At 35.1% G+C, this 26,008-nt stretch overlaps 4 protein-coding genes across 7 annotated transcripts in view; 3 read left to right on the plus strand and 1 right to left on the minus strand.

Moving 5' to 3' along the window:
- LOC128192671 (uncharacterized) overlaps nt 1-4,129 on the minus strand; it is a 43,106-nt gene extending 38,977 nt beyond the window's left edge. For both annotated transcript variants that reach the window (XM_052865546.1, XM_052865545.1), the window contains exons 1-5: nt 4,088-4,129; nt 2,674-2,733; nt 1,967-2,115; nt 1,404-1,567; nt 879-1,034 (exon numbers count right to left, since the gene is read on the minus strand). In XM_052865546.1, coding sequence (XP_052721506.1) covers nt 879-1,034; nt 1,404-1,567; nt 1,967-2,089 — 443 coding nt within the window. In that variant the 5' untranslated portion in view covers nt 2,090-2,115; nt 2,674-2,733; nt 4,088-4,129. The remainder of the gene's footprint in view (nt 1-878; nt 1,035-1,403; nt 1,568-1,966; nt 2,116-2,673; nt 2,734-4,087) is intronic.
- A 1,885-nt stretch (nt 4,130-6,014) lies between these two features.
- LOC128156306 (uncharacterized) lies at nt 6,015-8,543 on the plus strand. Its single transcript, XM_052818389.1, has 10 exons — nt 6,015-6,106; nt 6,214-6,306; nt 6,534-6,689; nt 6,847-6,933; nt 7,047-7,208; nt 7,447-7,533; nt 7,625-7,702; nt 7,904-7,978; nt 8,072-8,188; nt 8,425-8,543. The coding sequence occupies exons 2-10, from the start codon at nt 6,292-6,294 to the stop codon at nt 8,512-8,514; spliced, it is 867 nt and encodes a 288-aa protein (XP_052674349.1). The 5' UTR covers nt 6,015-6,106; nt 6,214-6,291; the 3' UTR covers nt 8,515-8,543.
- Nucleotides 8,544-9,458: 915 nt separating this feature from the next.
- On the plus strand, nt 9,459-19,297 carry LOC128156304 (vascular cell adhesion protein 1-like). The gene is made up of 6 exons (XM_052818387.1): nt 9,459-9,628; nt 16,623-16,777; nt 16,963-17,277; nt 17,425-17,790; nt 18,302-18,604; nt 19,272-19,297. Exons 2-6 carry the CDS (start codon nt 16,651-16,653, stop codon nt 19,280-19,282), a joined length of 1,122 nt encoding a protein of 373 aa, XP_052674347.1. The 5' UTR covers nt 9,459-9,628; nt 16,623-16,650; the 3' UTR covers nt 19,283-19,297.
- Nucleotides 19,298-19,310: 13 nt separating this feature from the next.
- The window catches only part of LOC128156302 (hemicentin-1-like), a 57,790-nt gene continuing 51,092 nt past the window's right edge, over nt 19,311-26,008 (plus strand). The window contains exons 1-3 of one of the 3 annotated variants that reach the window (XM_052818384.1): nt 19,311-19,381; nt 24,338-24,514; nt 24,701-24,847. The gene's annotated coding sequence lies outside the window, so the exon portion shown is untranslated. Of the gene's footprint in view, nt 19,382-24,337; nt 24,515-24,572; nt 24,848-26,008 lie in introns of those variants that run through there. The other 2 variants (XM_052818385.1, XM_052818386.1) reach the window with 2 other exon arrangements.

The following is a 26,008-nucleotide window of genomic DNA, read 5'->3' on the forward strand; positions in this document are numbered from 1 at the left end:
GTATCACAACACTATTTTTTCGAAGGTTCACGTCAAAACATGGCTGAGTGAAAATAATTCCCGAATTCCCCTTCGTTTTTAGGAGTTTTCCGCCAGAGACAGGGACTGTACTTTTTTATGAGATAAAAAACAACATGTAAAATGCCTGATTTTCCCACCTTTGTAAAAATACGAGGTCACTTGAATTTTTGATGCCAGTTGTTTAGGCAGGGGTGTGAAAGGGCTCGGACATGATTTTCAAGCACATGTGTAACTTTGATGTAAACAAACTCTCGTGCCTTTGTGGATGGCTGTGTGTTTTTTGCTACTAAATTGGTTAGGAACAATTGTTTTAAAAGTTGTAAAGAGGAATTTACCCAGAAGTTTGTTTTAAATTTGCTACCCGTATCTAAAGTTGCGTAATTTTGGTAAGAATATATAGTAAAAATTAATAGTGTTGTGCAACCTGAAATGCCCGCTCCCTTGGAGACTCCTGCACAAAAATTTCAAATAGTTGGAATTTTTCTAAGTCTAAGGGGCGAAACTCTGTTGAAAATTCTATGATTGTACCCAAAATCAATGTAGACCTAGGTATTCTTATGATAAATCTGTATATTAAATTTCATTTCAGTATGTGCAATATCTGCAAAGAAAATGAAAAAAAAAACTGTTGGTGGAATGACAGATGGAAAGCAGCATAGCAAAATGCCCTCCCTTCTTCAAAAGAGGGCATAATAAATGAAAGAGAAGTACCATTCCTCCTCATCTCCCCATCCACCCCTGGTATCCTGACGGAAGTTTACTATAATATTTACTATACAATATTGACATTATACTATGTTTTACCATTAAATTCTGTGATCTATAATGCCTCTAAATGCAACAACCTAATCACTTACCATAAAATGGTAGTGTCACATGGAATGGATCCCACATTTTTGCAGCCACTCTTCGCATCAGTGTACACCCGCATGATCAGATCTGACCCGAATCCCAGGTACACTCTGTGCTTAGGAACAAACATCATGGCCGTCAATTCAGCATCTATGTTAAACCTACAAAGAGTAATGTCAAAGTGACTAATACATACAGCGACTCTGGGTTGTCTCTAAGACACGGGAAGTGGGGAATTCCCCCGCCTATAATGCCTTGATTACCCTGCTCTTATTGCATTTCAAACACAATCTAGCTATAAACTAGATCACCAGACCCCCCCTTCTACTTTTCAATTTCTTCCTTCTACTTCAATTTTTAGAGACAACCCTGAATTTATCATAGCTCATACAGATTGTTAAAGGATAGAAAGTTGTCTAACACAGTATTAACAAAAACCAACAAAATATAAGATTAAGAGTCTTCACTAAGAACCTTATAAAAAAATCTAAGGTAACCAATCAATAAAAAATCCACGTATACACCTGTACCTCTTTTGATTACACACAGCGTCTCGTTCTCGGGATTCCATGTTCCATATAGAGATGTGGTCCATCGTCCCAATTCTGTAATGGGTGACAAAGTTCTCCCCCACATTGCTGGTGAAATGGGTCATACACTTGATGTGAGCAGGATGTCGCAGTGTGTGGTATAGCTATCCAAATCAAAATAGGGGGCAAAATGAATACAACCATATTTGTACATGTAACTAGTAACAACATACTAGAGTGCAAAATAATTATAAAAAGTTTAAAAATAATAGATCCAAGAAAAGATATACCTTTATTCTTGGATCTATTACCGTACATAATTTTTTTTTATCATGATTCAAATTATACTGAACACAATAAAACAAAAATGCACCAAAGTGTATGTGAAGAGAATCATTGTTCTTTTTGTAAAAATTGCATATTAATTTTATACTATGTTTTATTATGTACCAGTACATTTAAACTGACACCTGCAAAATATCTACAAGTACTAGGCCTAAATTTCATTTTACAATTAGTACTTTGGAAATGTTTTGGTTTTGCATGGGGATAGTCAACAGTACCTGCGGCCCGTGGTGCAGTGTCACACTCTGGTCGAACTTGTCTGGCTTCTGGAGGCGAGTTTGGATGTCATGCTGGACATTTACCCAGTTCTTCACTTTGTCCCACCGCTCTTCATCCTCCATTATGCTAAATTCTCCCTAGAGCGGACCTACAACATATTATACATTCTCAAACAACAAATTGCTTCAGTCAGAGAATTTTTTGTTTTTAATTTTGATGAGATATCATTCTCAGAACAGGCATATTTACTCTGTTTTCCAAAAAGTTACAGACTCTTCACTTTATATTCATCAAATGTTCTTAAATTAAAACAATGTGTTTTGGAACACATTTTAAGGGAGCCATATTTTTTTGGCTGGCCAATGCTCATATGAAAGGATTGTTAAGTTATAATTCTATGGACATGCTAATACTGACCCACTCATATAATTTTTCAGAGGTAAACTAATGGGTGAGGAATTCATTTATATAAATAATACACTTTTATTTCATTTCTTTTAAAACCTGTTTGATAACTGAAATAATTTAAGATTCTCCCCACATGTTTGATATTACATGCATTGTCTGCTTTGAAAACATTTTTCTTTGATCACTATAATTCAACAAGTGACACAATTCAAACTTAGTATACTTATTCTAGTAGACTAGTACGGTAAGTGATCTATATGTATTTGTTACATGTAACAATAACTAACATACTCCTTACCTGTCTATCTTTAGACCCAGTCACAATATTAAACCACTTTCTCCATTTCAACACAGTGACCTACAAACACACCTGATTATGAACATTATATAAATTTGTGCCAAAATAAAGATTAATAAATCTAAGATGGTTCAACTATTTAATACACACAAAACTGTTAGTTCCATTTAAACCTTCATGAACTTTTTAATCCCTATAAAATCCTGACTTCAATTTTTGTAGAATTTCATTTGGATTAAGTACTTTAATTGAATCTACACTTCATTTATATGTGTCTTTTTATGTCTATGTAATCATTTTATATTGAATAAACCAGACAACACTGGTTCAGATTGAAATAGTATGCCTAGGCTGGCATTGCCCTCATTCTTCATGTATTTGAAACTAATGCTACGTAGCTTGGGTTTTGGCATTTTAAGCAGCTCTCTGGATTCATTTCTACCCAATGGTACAGCACAATTCCTAATGTTTTTAAAGGCAATGTTAATGTGTTCAATAAAATAAAAAAATAATAAATTAGGTACAGAAAAATAGAAATGACTTAAGGTGGTAATTGGGACATCTGTCGATATTAATGTGGATTAAAGTACATTATAATTGAAATACTTTCACTGGTTTAGAATTTTCAAATCTTACAATATCTAACTGAAAAATAGCTTTTAAAAATATTTTGAAAGGTAAAAATTGTAAAACCCACAGTGGGATTCGAACTCATGACTTAAAGATTTGTAGTATTAAACCCTCTAACTCACTGCGCTACGCTGTTAGATGACAATATTGGGAAAGAAACTTCTTAAATAACTGCACTTAATTTTATAGTTTATTTTGATAAACAATACGTCACAACATGGAAATGTCCCATACCACCTTTACCATGTTAATAATTATTTAATAGATACTAACTATAGTCTGTTCAATTCTGTCACTATTTGATGATTTTAGACTAGAATACACAGTACATTTTTGTCAAAGAAGTACAACTGAAAGAGATACAAAGGAAAAATTCAAGATAATTCATTTACACATCATCTCATTTTACTTTTCATTTGTCATTTGCAAATGTAAAATTCCTGTAAACTAATAATTTAAATTGGCTGAGTATAGAACCTGAAGTGGTAGATGTGGTGTTTTAAAACTGAATAACTTGATATTTAATGTATGTAAAACTAAGTCAGAACAACGTGAAACAATCTGACAACAATATCTCAACGTTGGCAACACCAACTGACCAAAGGACAGTCATCTTTTTTATACAGTGTTCTTCAAAGACTTCACGTTTATCAATTTATTGGTACAAAGGAGCTTAATGTTTATGCTGACATTACATTAAAATACTTTTCTTGTACAAAATCACTTATTAGTCTAGTCAAAATATACATAAAATGTAGAAGTTCTTCACTTTTCCTTCACTTACCAGCTTCCCGGCATCTTTTGGATTTGTGACGTCACAATCAAAGAGCTGTCGATCCCGATCGGAAATAATATTTGATTTTTTTCGTGAGTAAAACTGATTTTTAAGTAACACATTAGAATAATACTTGAGCCAAGGAAGTATAACATGAATTAATTAATTAATCACATCAACGAATAATTAATGAGCATAAAATAATAAACTGAACAACAAAACTTTTAAGGGAGCTCAATTTTTTTTCAAAAAGGTGTTAAAATCGAGAAGTTATTCATGTTTTAAAGTTTAAATATGTATTTTGACAATCTTACTGTACTCTAAGCATGTCAATAAAAACAAGTTTTATATTTTGTGTTCTTTTATTGGCTGAGTGTTTGAAACTCTTATGGATTTTGTTGATAACGACTATGCTATCCATACGATGGATAGGCCTATAGTTTCAACGAAGTTGCAAACAAAGAGTTGCATGATATTCTAAAAAAAACTATGGGGAAAACATTCATTAATTTGTTTTATGACGAATAATTACATGTAATTCTTCAAACGTTTAACATTTATTTTTAAAATGAAGAAAAAATTATCCATAATATATAGAGTTTTACCTTTACCGCCGATCAATCAACGTCACAATCTAAAATGGCGCGTCGTGACGTTTTTCATTATGACGTTACAATTAATCGCTTTCATTATGACGTTGCAATCGCTTCCAAGGAAAGTCATAACGCTTTACGGCAAACAAATCACTGGATGTAGCAGAATTTTTCAAGAATTGAAAATGGTAAATATCAATCATCAAAGGGGCTGATTATATGAAATAACGAGTCAAAATTACATGTATATTTTTTATACATGTTCATGAAAACCTTTTTAATATTTTGTTTCGGTTCATGTGTTGTTGTTTTTTCCCCCTAAAGGAACCGGAATACATGAATGGAGAGGAATTTTTAAGGAGCATTGAAGCCAGGCTGGCTAGAATGGAGGAAATAGCGAACGCATTCCATGATTACCAGACTGACAACTTTAGGAGAGAATTAGAAGATAAACAACTTAGACCAAACATTGCGAAGGTTGGAAGAATTACATGATCAATTAAATTGTTACATTTGAATATATTGTATATTGTCCCACTTTGAAATGATTTTGTATTTCTATAATATAGACAACTGCATGCTCCAACAAATCTCAGGATGACAGAAGCACAGAGAATGACGAGATTGAAAAGTTGCTAAAGGTAGGTTGATTAATGGTTCACAACAAGAAGCGCATGCATCCAATATATTATTTGCAAAAGTTGAATACAAATGGAGCAAATTATTGTCTTAAAAAAACCAGTTTTGATTAAATGATAAAACTATACATGTTGTAGATAAATGATCCAGATAGAGAAACAGAGTTGGCAGATGTATTCCGATATCGAGAATACTCGGAAGATCTAGAGACAATAGAAGTTAGTATTTGTAAAGAATTTAAGTTCAATTGTATTGAATAAGTGATTGAAAAGGTAACTCTGGCTAGATCTTTTTCTTTATAGAAATACATATTATATGTTCGTTGTTGTAGGAAATTGTCCCAAGATATTATGATGTTGAAGATACCTGCTGCAAAGAGATTGCTTCCAAATGCAAACACAGGACAGAATATCTCAACTGGCTGAGGCACCAACCTCTATACATACAGGTATTGTGATAAAATTACAAGGCTACCTGTTAGATGCAGACTGTAGGATTTCTTTGGAAAAACGATTGCATATACCAGATTACCAGTATAGGGTATGTTTCGGTCGAATTTATTCCTCTGAATTCAAAGTAACCTAGATTTAAATAATTTTTTTCGGATGTGGTGGGGAGGGGAAGGCTGAAGTTGAGGGGAAATTACTGTGTACTTTATAGAACGTTTTCATTGCATTAGGAAACAGACAAAAGAAATGATGATGACCAAGTTGAAAGCAATGAGAAGTGCGCTGTTGAGTTCAAAACCGGGGCTGAATATCTGCAATAGTTGGAACTCCAGCTTCCATATGCAGAGGTGAGTAATGTTTTCGTCTTCTCAAAAGTATGTATTTTTTTATAGTTTGTTCGGAGCTGATATCATCAATTTATTAAATAATTTTCTTGCTTTTTTAACTTTTTAAGCCCTTCCTACCAAAAGATGAGACGCACTACTACTTTTTCCGAAAATGGAGAAAAGATGACCTCAAGTATAATTCTGAAATGGAATATTTTAATGTTAGTAAGCAACCCATGCCACGTGTCAATTTCCAAAATATGTATACACCGTGTTTAAAAATGTGTGTATAGCTAAATTTTTTCAAAACTGCTATTTGAAGACAAGAAAAGGAAGATTTTTCTTCGTATAGATACTGGTAAATACAAGTATTAGCACAAGAAAGAACATGTTTTAATCCTTCGAATTATAATCCATGTATATGAATTGAAATGGTCGTTGTTCACAGGAAATGGAAAACGAAGACGATGAAGATGAAATTGAGGGAGATAATTTTGATCTGAACTTCAGTCATCTCGAACCGACGAATGGAGAAACCAAGCCAGAGTTAGATTCCGGAAGACAGCTGGTGGAATGGTTGGAGAGGAGACTAGAATATATAGAGGTACATTGACTGGCAATATAAATTTGGTAAACACAGCAATATCCCAGAATGGTTAAAACGGGAAAATTGTAATTGTTAGCTTTTAGAAATAAGATTAGGACCGCCATGAGACATTGACATGTGGTACGCATATTCACAATGAATTGTTATTTTTCAGCCATTTGCACCAAATGATGCTGTCCACTTCTATTTCAAACGAACATGGAGCCGTGAGAAATTTGTTGCTACTGTCGATACGTTGGAGGTACGAATATTCTGTGGTATATTGTGTTAAATATTGTTTTCGTCGCCTGTATTCTCGTTTGAAAACTAAATCGATATTAAACTATACATTATTCAAATGGTTATTGCTCATAGGAAATGGAAAACGAAGACGATGAAGAAGTACTTGAGACAGAAGTTTCTCATCAAAACGTAAGTCAACTACTCATCGAACCGACGAACGAAGAAACCAAGCCAGAATTTGATTCCGGAAGACAACTGATGGAATGGTTGGGGAAGAGACTAGAATATATAGAGGTACAAGTTCTGATTGTGTTAAAAAGTCAATTTAAAAGTTATATTTATAAATAAGTGTATGCCTAAGTTATCGTTAGCATAATTCTAATACTTTTGAAGCATATTTTGCTCTTAATTTTAGAATTAAGTTTTGCATTCTACAATTTTATGAATATTTAACAAGCGAACTTTATGCGAAATTGTATAAAACCGCCATAAGAGAATGAAATTTATCTAACAATTAATTTATTATTTTCAGCCATTTGCACCAAACGATGCAGTCCACTTCTACTTCAAACGGAGATGGAGCCGTGAGAAATTTGTTGCTAGTCTTGATGCAGTCGAGGTATAAAACATATGTGATAAATTGTGTTGAATATTGTTTCCGCCTCGGCCTGTATTCTCATTTGAAAACCTAATGAATATTAAACTTGCAGGAAAGGGAGACTGTGGAAGAAACGAATGAAGAAGTCCATGTAACACCTCATATTGAACCTTATCCCAGTTCTACAGAGGTAAATAAATCAAGTCGTCGTTTGGAGAAACGTCTTCATATAATTATACAAACATAATTAATATAATTAATATAATTATTTAATAATTTTAAGTTTAGAAATGTTAAGAAATGATTTTAAGAAATGTGCAGCGATACGTCTTTTATTATTCATCAGAGCACTGTATTGTAATTCCCATTTTTTCATGTGATATTTCCTCAGGATGAAGAAGACATTAACGTGTACATTAGTTTGATGTCGAGGCCAATGGCTCTGGATGGATTTAAGTTAGAAGAGGTAAAATATGTTTTACGATGAATTATCAAATACGTAAATGCACTCTTGAGCCTGTTCAAATAAAGATCTTTCCATTGACAATTTTTATTACAGAAAACTCAAGAACATGTGCAAGAAAAACATTTGCCTGGCAAAGTAATTGAACACGTTGTCATGGAAACTTCTATAAAGAATGAAATATTTGCTGCATACCCTCAAATGGAACCACTGGTGAGTGACATGCATACCAGATTGTTAATATTGCATGAAATATATCAACTTCACCCGATATTCCTTTAAAAAAAGAAACCAAGCTGTGATTTATTTGTGGAGAACATGACATCCGGTATTTTTTTGTTTTGCTTTTTTGCGGGAAGGGGAGGGAAGGGGAGGGAAGGGGTCAAATTTTTGTATACTACTAGTACCGTTTATGACAAAGTAAACATTGTTTTATGAATTTATTTCAGACAAAAGAAAGTAACTCAGGCGAAGAGAGGAAGATTAAGAAACAACAAAAGAAAAGACAAAGTTTCCTACGCCGTTTATTTGGTCGTTAATGAAAAAGATACTTTTATTCTACATTTCAGCCATTAACTAAATTATGCAATAATATCCGTGAACATTTTCCGTGTCAAATATATTTATAACCTTTTATCAGTAATAATATGTTATATCCTTAAAATGTTGTTGACTTGTTTTTTTTAACCGGGGAAAACTTTGGAAATTATCAACAAATCATAAAACCGAATGTTATACATGTATGTACATGTATCTCGATCTTCGAACATCCTCTTTCAGAATGATGCATATGGTATATAAGTCCGTGATAAAAAGACTGGGGAAGCAACATCTCCATATTATTATTTATACGCATAACAACGATTATTTTCAATCATCTAATCTGTTAAGAGATTATCATAGTAAGAGTTTACTTATACGATACATTTTGTATAGAATAATACTACGTTTCGTTTACCTGACTACGCCTTTTTGCAAAGAGGCAACGGAAAGCTAATGATTTGACCAAAAGCTTTTGTTTTTGCTTATCCCATGATATATTTGATAGTCACATAGCTGGGAAGACGAGACACTGATCAAATAACTTTTAAACAGTTATTACGTACTTCGTCATTCTAATTAATTAAGAAACTGGAAAATCAATTTTTTTATTATATATTCATATGTAAATAGGGTTATTGCCCCTTTACTGTAGGAAATTACACTGAAATGAACAAGAAAATGATTTACGATTGTGAGCATTTGCAAAACAGAAAATTATCAATGATCAAACTTTGTACTAATAAATCTTAATATAACTGAAAAATTATATAATTTTGGTTGTTTCATTCTGCAATGTACCAAACTGTTACGAACGTGTGCACTTTTCATACACCCATTGAACATACCCTGACGATTGGCAGCTCTTTTCTAGACAATAAAAGACATTTCTGACAATAGATACATTCATTGTTTTAAATGTCTTGTGTATTGCTTCGCTCCTATTCAGGTTGTTCTGTGTATCTGCTAGGGGTGTATGGTTACCAGGAACGCGAGTGCATGGTTTGAATTCTGTGGATTCCTTTACTAACAGAAACCAATTTGGTCAATTTTCGTAAATTTGGAACCTTAACTATTGGTCAAGGGCCAGCGTTTTGTATAGAGATTGAAATGGTAAGTCGACGACATCTTTTAATATAAAGAAACTGTTGTGCTAAAACAATAATTCGAAATAAGGAGATATTCTTAAATTATCCGGAAAAAGCATTTTGGTTTTAAATACAATAGATAGTCAAGGGAACAAAAGGAATGCTGCAAAAAGTTAATGCAAAAAAAAGTAAAAAGAAAGTGCTTATAATGTGAAAACCAATGTACATGTGTGAAGAAAAAGAAAGTACAATCAAAGGCCATGCAATATTAACGGACCTAAACTTCAGTGTAATTTATATGGAAAGAACTTAAGAACAAGATGCCTTATATTGGCCATAATGTCCCATTACATGTATTTGAAAAAAAAACCGGTCCTATGAAGACGTCAAAGAAAAAAATGCTTCCTTTTGCATTGAATACGAGTTATTGGTTATTAATACCCGGTACTTATGATAAGCTGGAGTTGAAGGTTTGCAGATCCGAGAAGATTTCCGGATGTTGTACAATTTGTGAAACATTGGTTAAAGGATTGGTGAAATACAACTTATATTCCTCATCATTGTCCTTTACACACTGTGGTGTGTAGGGCAGCAACAAACTTCCTCTACCCCTGCCTATCCTGGGCCAGTTTAATTGTTATTGATCGTTAAGCTCGCTCTCGACTGTCCTTCTCCACGATGTTCTTGGTCTCCTCCCCTCTTTCTTGCCTTCTGAGGTCCAGTGTAGAGCTGCTCTCGTTGTTGACCGAGGGTCTTTTCGTAGAACATATCCTATCTATCTCCATTGGCGTTTCTTAAAGATGGTCCCGGTGTCCTCTTGGTTGCATCTCCTTAGTAGTTCTTCATTTGTGGTTTTTCTCTGGCCAGAAAATTCTGAGTACTCTGCAAAGGCATGTCGTATGGAATGATCGTAATTTGGAGAAGTCTGTCTCTGCTATTCTCCAACATTCTGATCCATACAGGAGTGTGGACACAACACAGCTCTGGTAAAGTTTCAGCTTGGTGCTGGTTCTATATTGGGCAGAGCTCCAGACGTTGTCCATGTCCGTAAATACTCCCATGGCCTTGCCCAGTCTGCTGTATATGTCCTCCTTTATAACGCCCTCTGGTGTTTTGATGCTATATTCCCAGGTTTATGAAGTTGTCTATCTGGTGTAGTTCTTATTCCCTGATCTTACCATTAGCAGACACTTCCACATAAGTGTCATTGTCTCTGTTTTCTTTGTACTTATACGTAGGCCAACCTGTTGTCCGTCTGCTTGCAGCCTGTTGGTCTTTTCTTGGTTATGAAGGTGTATGTGAGACAGCAGCACAAGGTCACCCGCAATGTTCAGATCCTATAAAGTTGAGAAAAGGCACAAGCGGAACCCTCTTTGAGAGTTTTCTGTTGTCTTTCGCATGACCCAATCGATGACCAACTTGAACAGTAATGCAGACGTCACACATCCTGGTCTGACCCCGGTTTTAACATTGTAAAGATGTTGTTGTGTCCTACTAAGCATCTGATATTGTGATAGAAGCTCTTGATCAGGTGGACCAGTTGAGATGGAATGCTATAATGGCGTAGGATGTTCCAAAGACTGTCTCAGTATCCCCTCCTCGTTCCCTTCAAATTCCTAATGTCAAAGCTCACGCTTGATTCAGTAGTTAGGCAAACGAATATGGATAGATACTGGTTACAAGTTTGAGTTTGGCAGGTGACAAAGATCCAAATCGAGAAAGCCATGTGAAAGAAATGTGTTCTCATTCGTTAATTAATGCTAATTCATGAGTTCTTCGATTATTAGACAGTAGTATTGGTGTAAGACAAATGTTAGTAAGAGTTCTTTCTCTTTACCCTGACGTAAAACATGCATAGTTTTGACTAGATTAGTTCGCGCCCATGTACAATCGTATCATTAACAGTAGTCTTCAACTCAAATTATCAAACTCCACGATAAGAAAAGATAAGAAAATGCCTTCAAAATTATTTAAAAGGTAAGAAACAACATAATACATGTATACGACGAAAAATACCATGGCATGCAAGTGTCTAATTACTACAGTAATCTAATCTACAAAACGTGTAGATTTCATTTGATAAGTTTATTAATGTGCAAGCCCTTTAATTCTCAAATGAGTAAAGAGGTTTACAAACTTTTTGAGATGTATATATATAAAGTAGATTTAGTTGTTAAAGATATTCGCACGAACATAATTATATTATTCACAATTTCTTCAACTAAGAAATCAAACTTAACACTCCTTTTTTCATATAATCTTTTATTTCAACCTCTTGTTTGTTAAAGACTAGATATAGTTTAGATATATTGACTGTATCGTTGACATATCAGCTGCTTAGCCTTACAAGAAAACAGACGTGTCACATATATTCATTCCGGATTTGTGTCAGGCAATAAAGATTTTATCTTTTTAAGTATACAAATCTCAAATAATACGTAAAAAATGCCAATAAACAAAACAACAACACATATAAGACAAAAACCCAGCTTATCTTATTAAAGATGTTCGGTTTGATACATTGCACCGGAATTTAAATTCAAAAATTGGGGATCAGATAATGAGGATAAAAAACAATTAGTTCAACATCAAACCAGCTTATTTAAAAAAAAAAAATTGGTTTTAAATCAACTGTAAGGATAGTGGTATAACTAAAGACGGTGTGACCTGCAATAAACTATGATATGTAGCCGAGTCTCTGGAGAAGCTCACTACACTTGTTCACACAGAACAGCTATGCAAGTACAGCTAGCAACTTTATGCATGTCTTCAACAAATCTGGAATTCGTAGATTTACTGTATGCAAACAAGATAAAACAGGATAAAAAAAATAATCTACTAGTAATCGAGAATCGTCGAGACTGAAAACTTTTGACTAATGTCTCCTCTGAAGTACGTCAGTCAAAATTTTCATGCAGTCTCGACAACAGACATTTTATTGGCGAATGTAGATTTGGCTCTTTGGTGTTTTATGGTCGGATTTTTATACGCGGGCGAATTCCATTTGAAATTGTCGTTCGTCTTGTTTATTCATAAATGATCGGTATTATTTAATAGACTATTTTGTGCTAATCAGTTTTCTAAAGACAAATGAGAAAGTACTCATTTGATGTTAACACCCTTGAGACAGGATGGTCTTTGATGACCTCTGTGACCAAAGACACTCACTACTTTATTCATCAGTTGCACTAATGAACGAAGTAAATCGTACTAGTATATCGAATGAATTATCGATTAAATCTTAACATAAGAATTCTTTAATTAATCTGTGATTCTTAATTTGAATAAATCGCGTAAATAAAGATCGATTAGGAGACCTAGTCTAGATATCAACAGGTATGCTGAGCCCATTGTTGAACTCGCATGTCATTATCAAAATTGAAAAGCTTGTGTTAGATGGTTTTATACATAACATAAGCGTTGGCTTATACAATGTATGAATACATTTAGCTTCTTTTTAGTTGTCAAACCATGCAACATTTATGAACTACATAAGTCGATAATAATAAGTGCATTCGGATCACGCTCGCCCTTTTCCGTAAGCGATTAAATTTGCAGTGCCGGAAATGGCCGAGTAGGTACGATTGATAAGAACTGAAGTGATTCTAACCAATCTGATTGGTTGGATTATTGATAAAATACATTCGGTTGTATGATAGAGGAGGATGGGTGTGGGTGGGTGGGGGGGGGGGGGTACCAAGCGGATACTAGTAAATTCCACTATTGATTGACGTTCACGTATGTTTAACTACAGTTGAGCTTCGATATCCCGAACACTTATATCTCGAATAAAATGGATATGTCGAAGTGATTTGTAAGTCCCAACCACTTATTCTTTAAGTATTTTACCCTAGATATCACAAGTACTCGGATAACTCAGTCCCATCTAGTTCGAGACAACGAAGTTTGACTGTATACCATCACTGGACTAAAGATGAGTAAACTTTATAGACGTGTAAATGTACATTTTTTATCTGAACCGTAAAGGTTTATGAGTTTAAAACAGAAAGTAAGGTTAGATTCCGAATACACATAACAAAATACTGGTACACACGAAGTCTCCTTCTAGATTTGGTAATTTCTTCACCACCCCATTCCGAATGAAATATTTTGATAGGATTTAGTGTGCAAAGTAAAATCGTTTTCGAATAAAAATGTAGAAAAATCATCTATAGCTTTGTCCTGAATGATATTACTGCACAGTCTAAGACTGCATAACAAACTAGAATAAAATTGATCCGATCAGTGTTTGAATTTTTAACAATGCTGCAATGGATACTAGCAACAAAGAAATGCAACGCATTTTATGTACATGTAGCGGGCTATTATGCAGGAGGCATTCCTTTAAATTGATTTTAGTGTCAATTTTCGTCTTCGCACATTCGTGTATCTGTACACTATGCACACTTATTGACAATTTTAAAAATAATCTGCATGTTAAGTGTTAAACGTTCTGAGTAGGGGGAAGTAAAATAGGGCTATATTGGTTTGGTTGTGGGAAGGCGTGTGTATGGGTGCAATATACTGGTATAACTGTAGTTGAAGAGCTTAAAAGGATTCCTATTGGACCCTGGTAGATGGATTTTTACACTAATATGATTGGTTACATATATTCGAAGAACGTGAGTGTCTTTCTCATCTCATGGATATAGATTTGATTCAAACTTGTAAATTGTATATCCAAGCCCGGGGCCGTAAAACTTGGACGAGTCCACTTTTGATCTCAGTCTTTCTTATATAGTGGAAAAGTGAGACTAAGATCTAGAGAGAGAGGGAGCTCGTCTGAGTTTAAGGGCCCGGGGCCTGTTCTTTTGCTACTCAACCCTGCAATTAACTAAATTTTGCATTATTTTTTGTTTTACTTAACATTATTATTAAAAATAAGTTGTTATTTTATTTGACGCTAAAATGTAAGCATTTAACACATGTGTAATATCCCAACGTGATTATGTGGTTTAAACTGAAAAAGATATAAATTACCACGATAATAAAGTCCCGAAGTGACAGCGTATCGAGGTCTAATCGATGCATTTAAAGGTCGATAACTGTACAAAAGAACAACAAAAGAAACTTCAATGGCTTTTCATTCAATGATATTTATTGACGTGAAATATGTTTTCTTAGATTAAGATCTTCTCTAATAAAATATAAACCTATACGTATATTTATTGGCCACTTCATCTTGCAATTTTGACCGAAATTACGTGGGGAATTAAAATACAAGACATACCACATGACAACAATTTTCTTGACATATACAAGACCAATAAACATTTTCCCCTATGCCTATGTTGTTTCAAATACACATAAACCATTAGGAAATCTGTCAGATACATGTAGTAACCATGTAACCGGTACCACAGCAGAGTCTTCAATATTGTTCAGTATCTGCAAAATTCGATGTCGTTCATGTTCATATAACAGCCAATTGTTTAGATCCACCATAAACTCTTCCTTGGATTTCAAGCGTTGATCTACATGTTAATTCGTTCGTTATTTGTCACAAGACTTTTGAACGCCTTGATCAGTTGTCCTCTAACCCGAAGCTTGTAGTTTGGTTGTGTTTGGCCTATTTTTCCATTCATAGGCATTTGAACGCCCTGGTTCTCTTCGGCAACCTAGCACTCAAGTCAATACTAATCATAATCCTTGCGCTAGGCTGCATATATTTTGTTTAAAACATTTTACATGCAATATAGGATGTGTGTCTTATATAAGCAGAGCTCAGCTTTACTAAATGTTAACAGAACGGACACTTGATAGTGACCGCTCGTACACCCCCCTAAAAATGAATACGTAATATAGACAGACTGTGATTAACAAAGTGATATTATGTGATGTTGAGTATTAATTGAAAACATTCAAGGATCCTCAAACCAAAGCCATATTTATAGAAGTTAAATATTTGTTCTTCCGTCCGCGAAAAGTAACTATTAAGTACTTTTTGATGTCAGATTGCCATTGGTTTCAAATGGCTCCGTTATATCAAATGTTATCAAATTGTTAAGATATTTAATTTGTTGGTTTTAAAGCCCTAGGATCGTATTTTAATAGCCAGTTCCTCTGTACATTTAAAGATCATTCATACTGTTTTAGATCTACAAACAAATCGTAAAATTTTCTATATAGCAGAAGCCTACTGGGGAACATATTCAACACGTAGAACTTGAATTCCAGTTCAACCGTTTTTGCGTGTAGGAAATAGCCAGTAGCCAGTTCCTGTAAAACGCCTTTAAATCGTACCTCTTGATCCGTTTTTCGAGGATCTGGCGACTTTAAAACAATATCTTTAATTTTAGGACAACATTGATCTTTATCTAAATACAGTTGTATAGCTATTAAACGGCCCTTTTCGGTTTTGGTTTAAATCGGTCAAAGTAATAGCATCATCTGAGAGAGAGAGAGAGAGAGAGAGAGAGAGAGAGAGAGAGAGAGAGAGAGAGAGAGAGAGAGAGTTTTTTACTGTTTTGTTATGTAACATGTCCATGTGAACATTCCACGGCATTCCTAGCATAAACCCCTACTTTAAAGTGAACGGCCGCTGATCGCATTAATGTATTTCAAACACTTACAGAATTTCCCCCATACCCAGTCTTACATTTAATTATAAACTGATTACCTATAATATGTTAAGTTAGTATTCCACAAGCATAATATAGCGTATTAATACACAGATTTAAAGGGTTGTTGCATTACAATTTGTTAGTCAATAATCTCTTAATCAGAAGCCGATTACAAATTACGTTTTAAAAATCAGAGGAAAACTTTTTCGTTGTTTTAGCTGTAAAATAATTCACATGTTAACACGATGCATAGACTTAAATTACCTTCAAGATTTAATTTACGATTATTTATCAAATTTAGGTAGATCTCTATGTATATTGAATCTTACTTACTGACACCAAGACCTGGCAATATTGTCGACATGTAAATTTTTTTTTTATCAGTAGGCATACTTATCTAACAAAATCACAACGATAAGAAGCATATAGAAGAAATATTTTTACCTATTTATACAGGAATGAAACGACTCGGAGCACTCTGTAGATGGTGAAAATGATTTCAATTAGTTTCGACAGGATCGGGACAGTGGCCGTCAGACAGGGTTTCTCACTACGCCTCACTCTGTTCATGGTATTCGTTTCGTTGTTTCCAGAGATTCGCACTCAAACATGTAAGGCTGAATAAATATTTTTTTTCACTCCACACTACCATTTTTAAGAGTCCCTTTTACAAAATCTATAAAGTAACAATTTTGGCATTTTAAAAACTCGTTATTTTCAAAAAGCTTTGTTGAAATTAATTTAAACAGAGTTGTGATAAATTATGGGGTAAACATAATTTTTTTTGCTTGAATAGCCCTTCCTGGAAATCCAATACTCAGCATAATCGATGCCAAAAACGAGGGCGATACTGTGACCTTGACATGTACGTCGTACGGAGGTAACCCCCTGCCCACCGTTCGGTGGTACAAAAATACTCAGCTGGTGGACCCCGGAAGCAGTCCAAACGGAAATGGAGACGGTGTGTTCACGGTAGGCTCCACCACCGCCACCTATAACAACTATACTTTCCAAGTGTCAAGGTCGGATAATGCTGTATCTTATATCTGCAAGGTCAACAGTTCCTTACTGACATCTGAACTCACGCGCTCGCTGAGGATAGAAGTATACGGTAAATAGTTGTATATACCATTTGTAATAGCACATCTATATATGTACACGTATTGAGTAAAATCAATTAATTAATGAAGAACACTTTACTGTAGTGCACAAACCCATAAACGGTTGACGTTACTTAAGATTACTTTTTACGTTACAGTTCCAGCGGATAACCCCATCATCAGTGGTCCAACTGCTGCAACAGCGCTTGATGCAAATAAAAATTACAACCACACATGCACTGCTGCTAACGGCTACCCAGTGGTAAACATAGTATGGAGACTTGGAACGTCTTTCGGAACTTCTCAAGATCTTTCACAGGGAGTGTCAGGTCGGACATTCCGGATCTCAGAGAGCACGACTACGAATTCGGATAGCACATTGACCAAAGTGAGCGTGCTGAGCTGGACCCCCATCACTGCTGATAACGGGAATATACTGTTCTGTGTGACGACCCAACTCACAGCGCCAGGGGGATCCGTACCAAACATCACAAAATCGACCAACGTTCTCATCTCTGTCCAACGTAAGCAATAATAAGGGCCTCGAAATAAAATAATTGCACTGGCGTCGGAAGCAAATTGAAAGTGGGGGGTTAGACTAATCCTCAGAAATATTGAGAAAAAAAACTAATTCCCAAAATCATAAAAATCCTTATCCGTGGGGGGGGGGGGAGTATACCTGTATACCTATACTTCCCCAAAAAAATCTTACCTACCAAAATTTTTTCTTTCCCAAAACATGAATTCCTAATCCGTGGGGGTGGGGGGGGGGGGCTAGTATGCATGTGACTACAACTTCTCACTCTTTCAAGGTAATTTTAGGGACAATTTTCTTTGCTGCTAGAAAAAGGGGGGGGGGGGGGGGGGCTGAACCCTCTATGATGCTATTTGCCTATTTGTCTAACTTTGCTAAAAAAGTGGGCTAAGCCCCCTCCCCCCCCCCCCCCGGTTCCGACGCCTATGAATTGTACACAAAAAGCAATAGGCCTAATTTCTGCGTAGAAATGATAGTAAAATATTTTGTGTTATCTCCAGAAATTCCAATCCTTCGGATTCTGAATACCAGTTACACTATTGAAGTAGGGCAAGCAGTGACGTTAGGGTGTAGAATCGTGTCAGCATTGCCGCCCGCGACGAGGGTCTCCTGGAGCAGATTTGTCAATGGCGTGTACAGTCTAGTGGCCATTGATAATGTCCGGTACTTTGGATCCACCGTTAGTAATCCTAATTTGACAATTACAAACGTAGCTCTCAGCGATGCAACCACCTATCAGTGTTCGGCAACAAACAACGCGGGCACGGGGAACAGCGGTATGACGTTACTCACCGTCACCGGAAGTAAGTAGTCGAAACACTTATGACGGCCTAATATCATGCATAAAGTTTAAGTTTAAATATAGAATTTTTGGAAACGAATATTTCAACTGTTGCATTTATTCTTTATAAATACAATATGTAGATGACAATTTATAATTTTCACGTATGCTATTAACTTCTAACCTTGTGTTTGCGTGTGAAATCACTGTGTTTGAATTTATGACGTGTTTGATTTTCCTTCTTATAGAACACAAAACCCGCTGGGTCACTATACCCACGAACGGTTTATGTTCTAAGAGAAGGGTGCTATCAGAATGATGTGCTGGGTAATCACACTGGTACACGTGCATGCATGCGCTGCTTGAAATGCACATTCACTTGCCCTCACCCAACCCTCTATATAACAACGTATAGACATCCCAATGATTCATAATGGTTACACGTATATGGGGAATTTTTTTTCCAGAAATTTATTCCCATATTCATTTTGACATTTTTTTTTCAGATATGCATATGTATACATGTAATAATATTTTAGGTTATTTATGCTACTGAATATTTCTGTTCATCGTTTTATCATTTGTCATCAATGGAAACTTTAGAATATACTTGTAAGTATACCTGCTAGCTATTTTCTGAATATTCTGTTGTATGAAATTTCAACTACTTCACAAATATTTTTTTTCAGGTTCACATTGATTCATTATAACTTGTTTTGTAAAGTTGCTCTTCCTACAGGCTAATCTTTTGCTAAGGATTTTAAAAGATCATTGAATATGGATTAAAACCCACCTACAGGTAAATGTTTGCATCCAGTTTGAAAAATATGTTTTGATTTATACTTACTGTTGTACATGTGTGGTATAGATATGCAATGTACAAATGTAGTTTTTAGCTCACCTGAGCCAAAGGCTCAAGTGAGCTTTTCTGATCACAATTTGTCCGTTGTCTGTCGTCGTTGTCGTTGTCGTTGTTGTCGTCGTTGTAAACTTTTCACATTTTCATCTTCTTCTCAAGAACCACTGGGCAGATTTCAACCAAATTTGGCACAAAGCACCACTAGGTGAAGGGGATTCAAGTTTGTTTAAATGAAGGGCCATGCCTTTTTTAAAGGGGAGATAATTGAGAATTATTGAAAATTTGTTGGTATTTTTCAAAAATCTTCTCCTCAAAAACTATTAGGCCAGTAAAGCTTAAACTTGTGTGGAGGCATCATCAGGTAGTGTAAATTCAAGTTTGTTCAAATCAAGGTCCCCGGGGGTAGGGTGGGGCCACAATTGGGGGATCAAGTTTTACATAGGAATATATAGAGAAAATCTTTAAAAATTTTCTTCTCAAAAACTATCAGGCCAGAAAGATTCAAATTGAAATGGGAGCATCCTTATGTAGTGTAGATTCAAATTTGTTCAAATCATGGTCCCCGGGGGAAGGGTGGGGCCACAATTGGGGGATCAAGTTTTACATAGGAATATATAGGGAAAATCTTTAAAAATCTTCTTCTCAAAAACTATTTGGCCAGAAGAGCTCAAATTAAAATGGAAGCATCCTCAGGAAGTGTAGATTCAAGTTTGTTCAAATCATGGTCCCCAGGGGTAGGGTGGGGCCACAATTGGGGGATCAAGTTTTACATAGGAATATATAGAGAAAATCTTTAAAAATTTTCTTCTCAAAAACTATTTGGCCAGAAAAGCTCAAATTAAAATGGAAGCATCCTCAGGAAGTGTTGATTCAAGTTTGTTCAAATCATGGTCCCCGGGGGTAGGGTGGGGCCACAATTGGGGGGATCAAGTTTTACATAGGAATATATAGAGAAAATCTTTAAAAATTTTCTTCTCAAAAACTATTAGGCCAGGAAAGCTTAACTTTGAGTGGAGGCATCATCAGGTAGTGTAGATTCAAGTTTGTTCAAATCATGGTCCCCGGGGGTAGGGTGGGGCCACAATTGGGGGATCAAGTTTTACATAGGAATATATAGAGAAAATCTTTAAAAATCTTCTTCTCAAAAACTATTAGGCCAGAAAAGCTCAAATTAAAATGGAAGCATTCTCAGGAAGTGTAGATTCAAATTTGTTCAAATCATGGTCCCCGGGGGTAGGGTGGGGCCACAATTGGGGAGATCAAGTTTTACATAGGAATATATAGATAAAATCTTTTAAGAAATTTCTTTTAAAAACTATTAGGCCAGAAAAGCTCAAATTAAAATGGAACCATCCTAAGGAAGTGTTGATTCAAATTTGTTCAAATAATGGTCCCCGGGGGTAGGGTGGGGCCACAATTGGGGGGATCAAGTTTTACATAGGAATATATAGAGAAAATCTTTAAAAATTTTCTTCTCAAAAACTATTAGGTCAGGAAAGCTTAACTTTGAGTAGAGGCATCATCAGGTAGTTTAGATTCAAGTTTGTTCAAATCATGGTCCCCGGGGGTAGGGTGGGGCCACAATTGGGGGATCAAGTTTTACATAGGAATATATAGAGAAAATCTTTAAAAATCTTCTTCTCAAAAACTATTTGGCCAGAAAAGCTCAAATTAAAATGGAAGCATCCTCATGTAGTGTAGATTCAAGTTTGTTCAAATCATGGTCCCCGGGGGTAGGGTGGGGCCACAATTGGGGGATCAAGTTTTACATAGGAATATAAAGAGAAAATCTTTTAAAAATTTTCTTCTCAAAAACTATTAGGCCAGAAAAGCTCAAATTAAAATGGAAGCATCCTCAGGAAGTGTTGATTCAAGTTTGTTCAAATCATGGTCCCCGGGGGTAGGGTGGGGCCACAATTGGGGGGATCAAGTTTTACATAGGAATATATAGAGAAAATCTTTAAAAATTTTCTTCTCAAAAACTATTAGGCCAGGAAAGCTTAACTTTGAGTGGAGGCATCATCAGGTAGTGTAGATTCAAGTTTGTTCAAATCATGGTCCCCGCATTCATGTCCAATACATATTTCTTTTTCGATATCGTCAACATCGCGATGTATACAATATTGATACGACATCGATTTTACATTGTCAACATTGTCGATATTTCTTTGCCGTTTACATCGTCGACATTGTCGACATCGCCACGTTGACAATGTTGAACGGATATCGAGTCTACATCGTCAACATTGCCGATATTTCTTTGCTATTAACATCGTCGACATTGTCGACATCGCAATGTCGACTATGTTGAACCAATATCGAATTTACATTGTCTACATCGCAAGTAGAAATGTACAATGTAAGACATATAGAATACCACCATGTTGGTCATCATTGCGATATTGACAATGTCGACTATGTAAACAGGGTATAAGAGAAACGATGTAGACACGATGTTGCCTCGATGTCAATCAACATTGCGATGTCGACGATGTAAACAGGATATAAGAGATACGATGTAGTCACGATGTTGACTCGATGTCGATCAACATTGCGATGTTGACTCGATGTTGTTTAATATTGCGATATCGACAATGTCGACGATGTAAACAGGATATAAGAGATACGATGTAGACACGATGTTAATTCGATGTCGATCAACATTGCGAAGTCGATGATGTTAACAGGAAAGAAGGACCACGATGTAGACTCGATGTCGACTCGATGTTGGTCGATGTTGGTCATCATTACGACAATGTCGACGATGTAAACAGGATATAAGAGGTACGATGTGGACACAATGTCTACACGATGTCGATCAACATTACGATGTCGACGATGTTGACGGTGTAAACAGGTTATAGGAGGTACGATATAGACACGAAGTCTACACGATGTTGATCAACACTGAAATGTCGACGGTGTAAACAGAAAAGAAGGCACTCGATGTTTACACGATATCGACTCAATGTCGATCAACATTGCGATATCGATGATGTCGACGATGTAGACACGATATAAGAGGTACGATGTAGACACGATGTCGACCCGATATCGATTAACATTGCGATGTCAACGATGTCGACGATGTAAACAGGAAACAAGACACACGATGTGGACACAATGTCGACTTGATGTTGGTCAACATTGCGATGTCGAAAATGTAAACAGGATATAAATGGTACGCTGCAAATGCAAATTTAATGATTATGCTACTATGATATTAACACACTGTCTACTCGGTATTGGCCATCATTGCGATGTCGACAATATTGATAAAACATCGTGCATTGGACATACCTCGGTCCCCGGTGGTAGGGTGGGGCCACAATTGGGGGATCAAGTTTTACATAGGAATATATAGAGAAAATCTTTAAAAATCTTCTTCTCAAAAACTATTTGGCCAGAAAAGCTCAAATTAAAATGGAAGCATTCTCAGGAAGTGTAGATTCAAATTTGTTCAAATAATGGTCCCCGGGGGTAGGGTGGGGCAACAATTGGGGGATCAAGTTTTACATAGGAATATATAGAGAAAATCTTTAAAAAATGTCTTCTCAAAAACTATTAGGCCAGAAAAACTCAAATTAAAATGGAAACATCCTCAGGAAGTGTTGATTCAAGTTTGTTCAAATCATGGTCCCAGGGGTTAGGGTGAGGCCACAATTGGGGGATCAAGTTTTACAATCCTTAAAAATATTCTGGGAAAGTTTTCGGTCCAAAACTCAGTACTTAGTGTGAAAGCACAGGTTATGAGATTAAAGGTAGATTTAAGTTTGATGAAACCATGATTCCCTAGAGAATAGTGGGGCCTCGAAGTGGGGAGGGGGGGGGGGGGTTTATAGGAATAGAGAAAAATCTTCTTACAGGTACAACAACAAAAGGGGCTTTACTAAAAAATAAGAGGTGGATAAAAATTGGCAGATTTTCAATTTTTTTTTAGCAAGATCTACTGTACTCAGTTGTCAAGATATTTTGATACTGTAATGCTAATTTGATCAGAACTAAGGCAATTGTTGCTCAGGTGAGCGATGTGGCCCCTGGGCCTCTTGTTATACTATTGATACTGACCTATATTATAAATAGAACATCCAAGTAATGACGCTTGGTTGCAGCTTATGGGTTGAAATTCCTTATCAGCAAATTCCATATGCTGGGTGTTTCTCTCAAATTATTTCTTTCTACTCAAATGTCCTTAAATTCTAAATCTAATCAAAATTAGATGCTGGATCCACTTACTTATTCGCTACGCAAAGGAGTGTAAGCAAGTTGAACTAACATCTAATTGTAATGATTAAACTCCTTTTTAATACTTTGTGGTATAAGGTATTGAAAACAATGAAATTATTTTTGAAAGCTGATGTGAAATTGAGATTAGTCTCTTCCTTTAACATTATTAATTAAAAGAGGAAAAATTCCCAACTACAAAAGAAGTTGTATAGTTTCCACAATTTGTGAATAAAGAGTGGATAAAAAAGTTTTGGAACTGCATGAACAAGAAATGGAAGAATGATATACCCCATTCATGTTCTATTACGCTTCAGAACATTGTAAATGATCCACTCAAAGCAGCATTATCTGAAGATTTCATTGAGTTATTCCCCTTTAAATGCATGATAGCAACAGATTTTATTGAAATAAAAATGATTCTATTTAAAAAAAATTTAAAAGCAAAAATAAATGCACTGGTCTAAAGTAAAAATGGAAACTCTTGCCTAAATTATTTTGATTTATAAATTATTGAATTAAAATACTCAATATGTTTCACAAAAATTCTCCCAAATCACATAGACCCAATTCGTGTGTGAAATAAATTTTTTTATCTTTTTTCTTTTTAATTTAATATCAAGACATGTACCTGTATTTTTTGAATAATTAATTTTTTTTTTTAAATTACAGTTTGCTAATTATATCCATACCACCATTAATTAGTTTACACCCCATACAGTGTGAGGACCCATGCTGCTTGAATAGAACCTTCTCAGCTCCAGCCCAGCCAGATCTTCAAAGACATGTTCAAACAAATGCTAGCTCTATTTAACCCACACAACAGAGAGAAGTTCTGAATTGGCTTAGGTATTATTTTTAAATGTCTACATAGTTGTTTGTACATAACTGTTCATTGTATATAGACCGTCATGCTTGATTGAACAGGGCTTGTGTGCTTAGTTAATGGTAACCAAGAACTCATTTGCCTGTTTTCAATACATGTGACAGATTGAAACTGCCACGAGATTGAGGGCTGGAAAACTCTCTTTTTAGGGGACTGAAATCTCTTTTCGTATTGGACTCTGGGATTTTATTTTTTGAATTTTTTTTCTTGGAAGGAATCATTAACCATTAAGGGACATTGTTTTAGAGTTTGGATCTTGTTCAAAAATTCAATACATAAAGATACAAATTTAACAGGTAAGTGATATTTCTACTGTTCAGTTCAATGTTTTATATTAATTATTGAAAGTTTTCAATGCCCTTTTCCCCAATGATTTATAAATGGACAGCTATATGCTTTATTAATGATTATTATTTTCATTTACCATGGTTTCTCTCTGTAATTAAATACCTTGATTAAACAAATACTAAGCAAGCCTCAACTCATTTTGTCTTTGCAAACTGCTGCTGGTGATTGTGAATTGCTGTCTTTCTTTGAGTTCTACTTATAATCGAAATAGCTTGCTCAGTAATAAAACAAACTGTATCACCTGGTTTTACCCAAGAATCTCTTGTAATAATGTGTCTTTGATTTCAATCAATGACTCGCTGTGGCGACAGAAAATCTATTGAAATATTGATTCACTTATGTCCTAGCTGTTGATGTCTGCTGCAATATTTTGGATGAAATAAAATTCTTCATCTTTTAGTCATGGAATTGAATATAATTAAGAAAATGGGTGTCTGCTGTAGTGTGACTATAATGTATGAATTATTGCAAAATAACTTATTAATAAAAAATACCCCACTAACAACTGAAATGTTGGAATTATGATAAGTAAAATCACTATATTTGTAAGATTTTTACAGAGAATGTAAATCTTTCTTAATTTATCTTTTGCACTTTATTGATGTAACAAAATACTCATCAGTCAATGGATACATATAAGGGACTTAATGACCATGTGATATCTAGAGGGAACTACAGGATATTGAATGATATCCCATGAAAATAATATTGCATGATCGAAAGACAAGTTTTATTTCAATAAGTAGTAAATTTAATATATTAAATTGTAAATGTTGGGTTTGGAAACACAATTAAGCTCTATTACTATAGCTATTGGTCCCCTATATGTAGAGCAGGTACCAACCACACATCTAATATGTATCCTCCTCATATTTCTCTATACCAAATTTATATTGTGGTTGTATCATATAATGTAAAAAAGTCTTGTACTTTGAAGGTGTTCAAGTTTAACAAAATTAAATTCGCAAGTTTAACAAAATTAAATTCGAAAATGGAAAATGTTCTTCTCGTGTTCCAGAATCTTCCCTCTTGAAATAGTTTCCTTGTAGATAGCTATAATATAAAGCTATAATATAATAATAAGTTTATATTCATTAACATTACATTTG

The sequence above is a fragment of the Crassostrea angulata genome, chromosome 7 (assembly GCF_025612915.1).
Source record: "Crassostrea angulata isolate pt1a10 chromosome 7, ASM2561291v2, whole genome shotgun sequence".
NCBI lineage: Eukaryota > Metazoa > Mollusca > Bivalvia > Ostreida > Ostreidae > Magallana > Magallana angulata.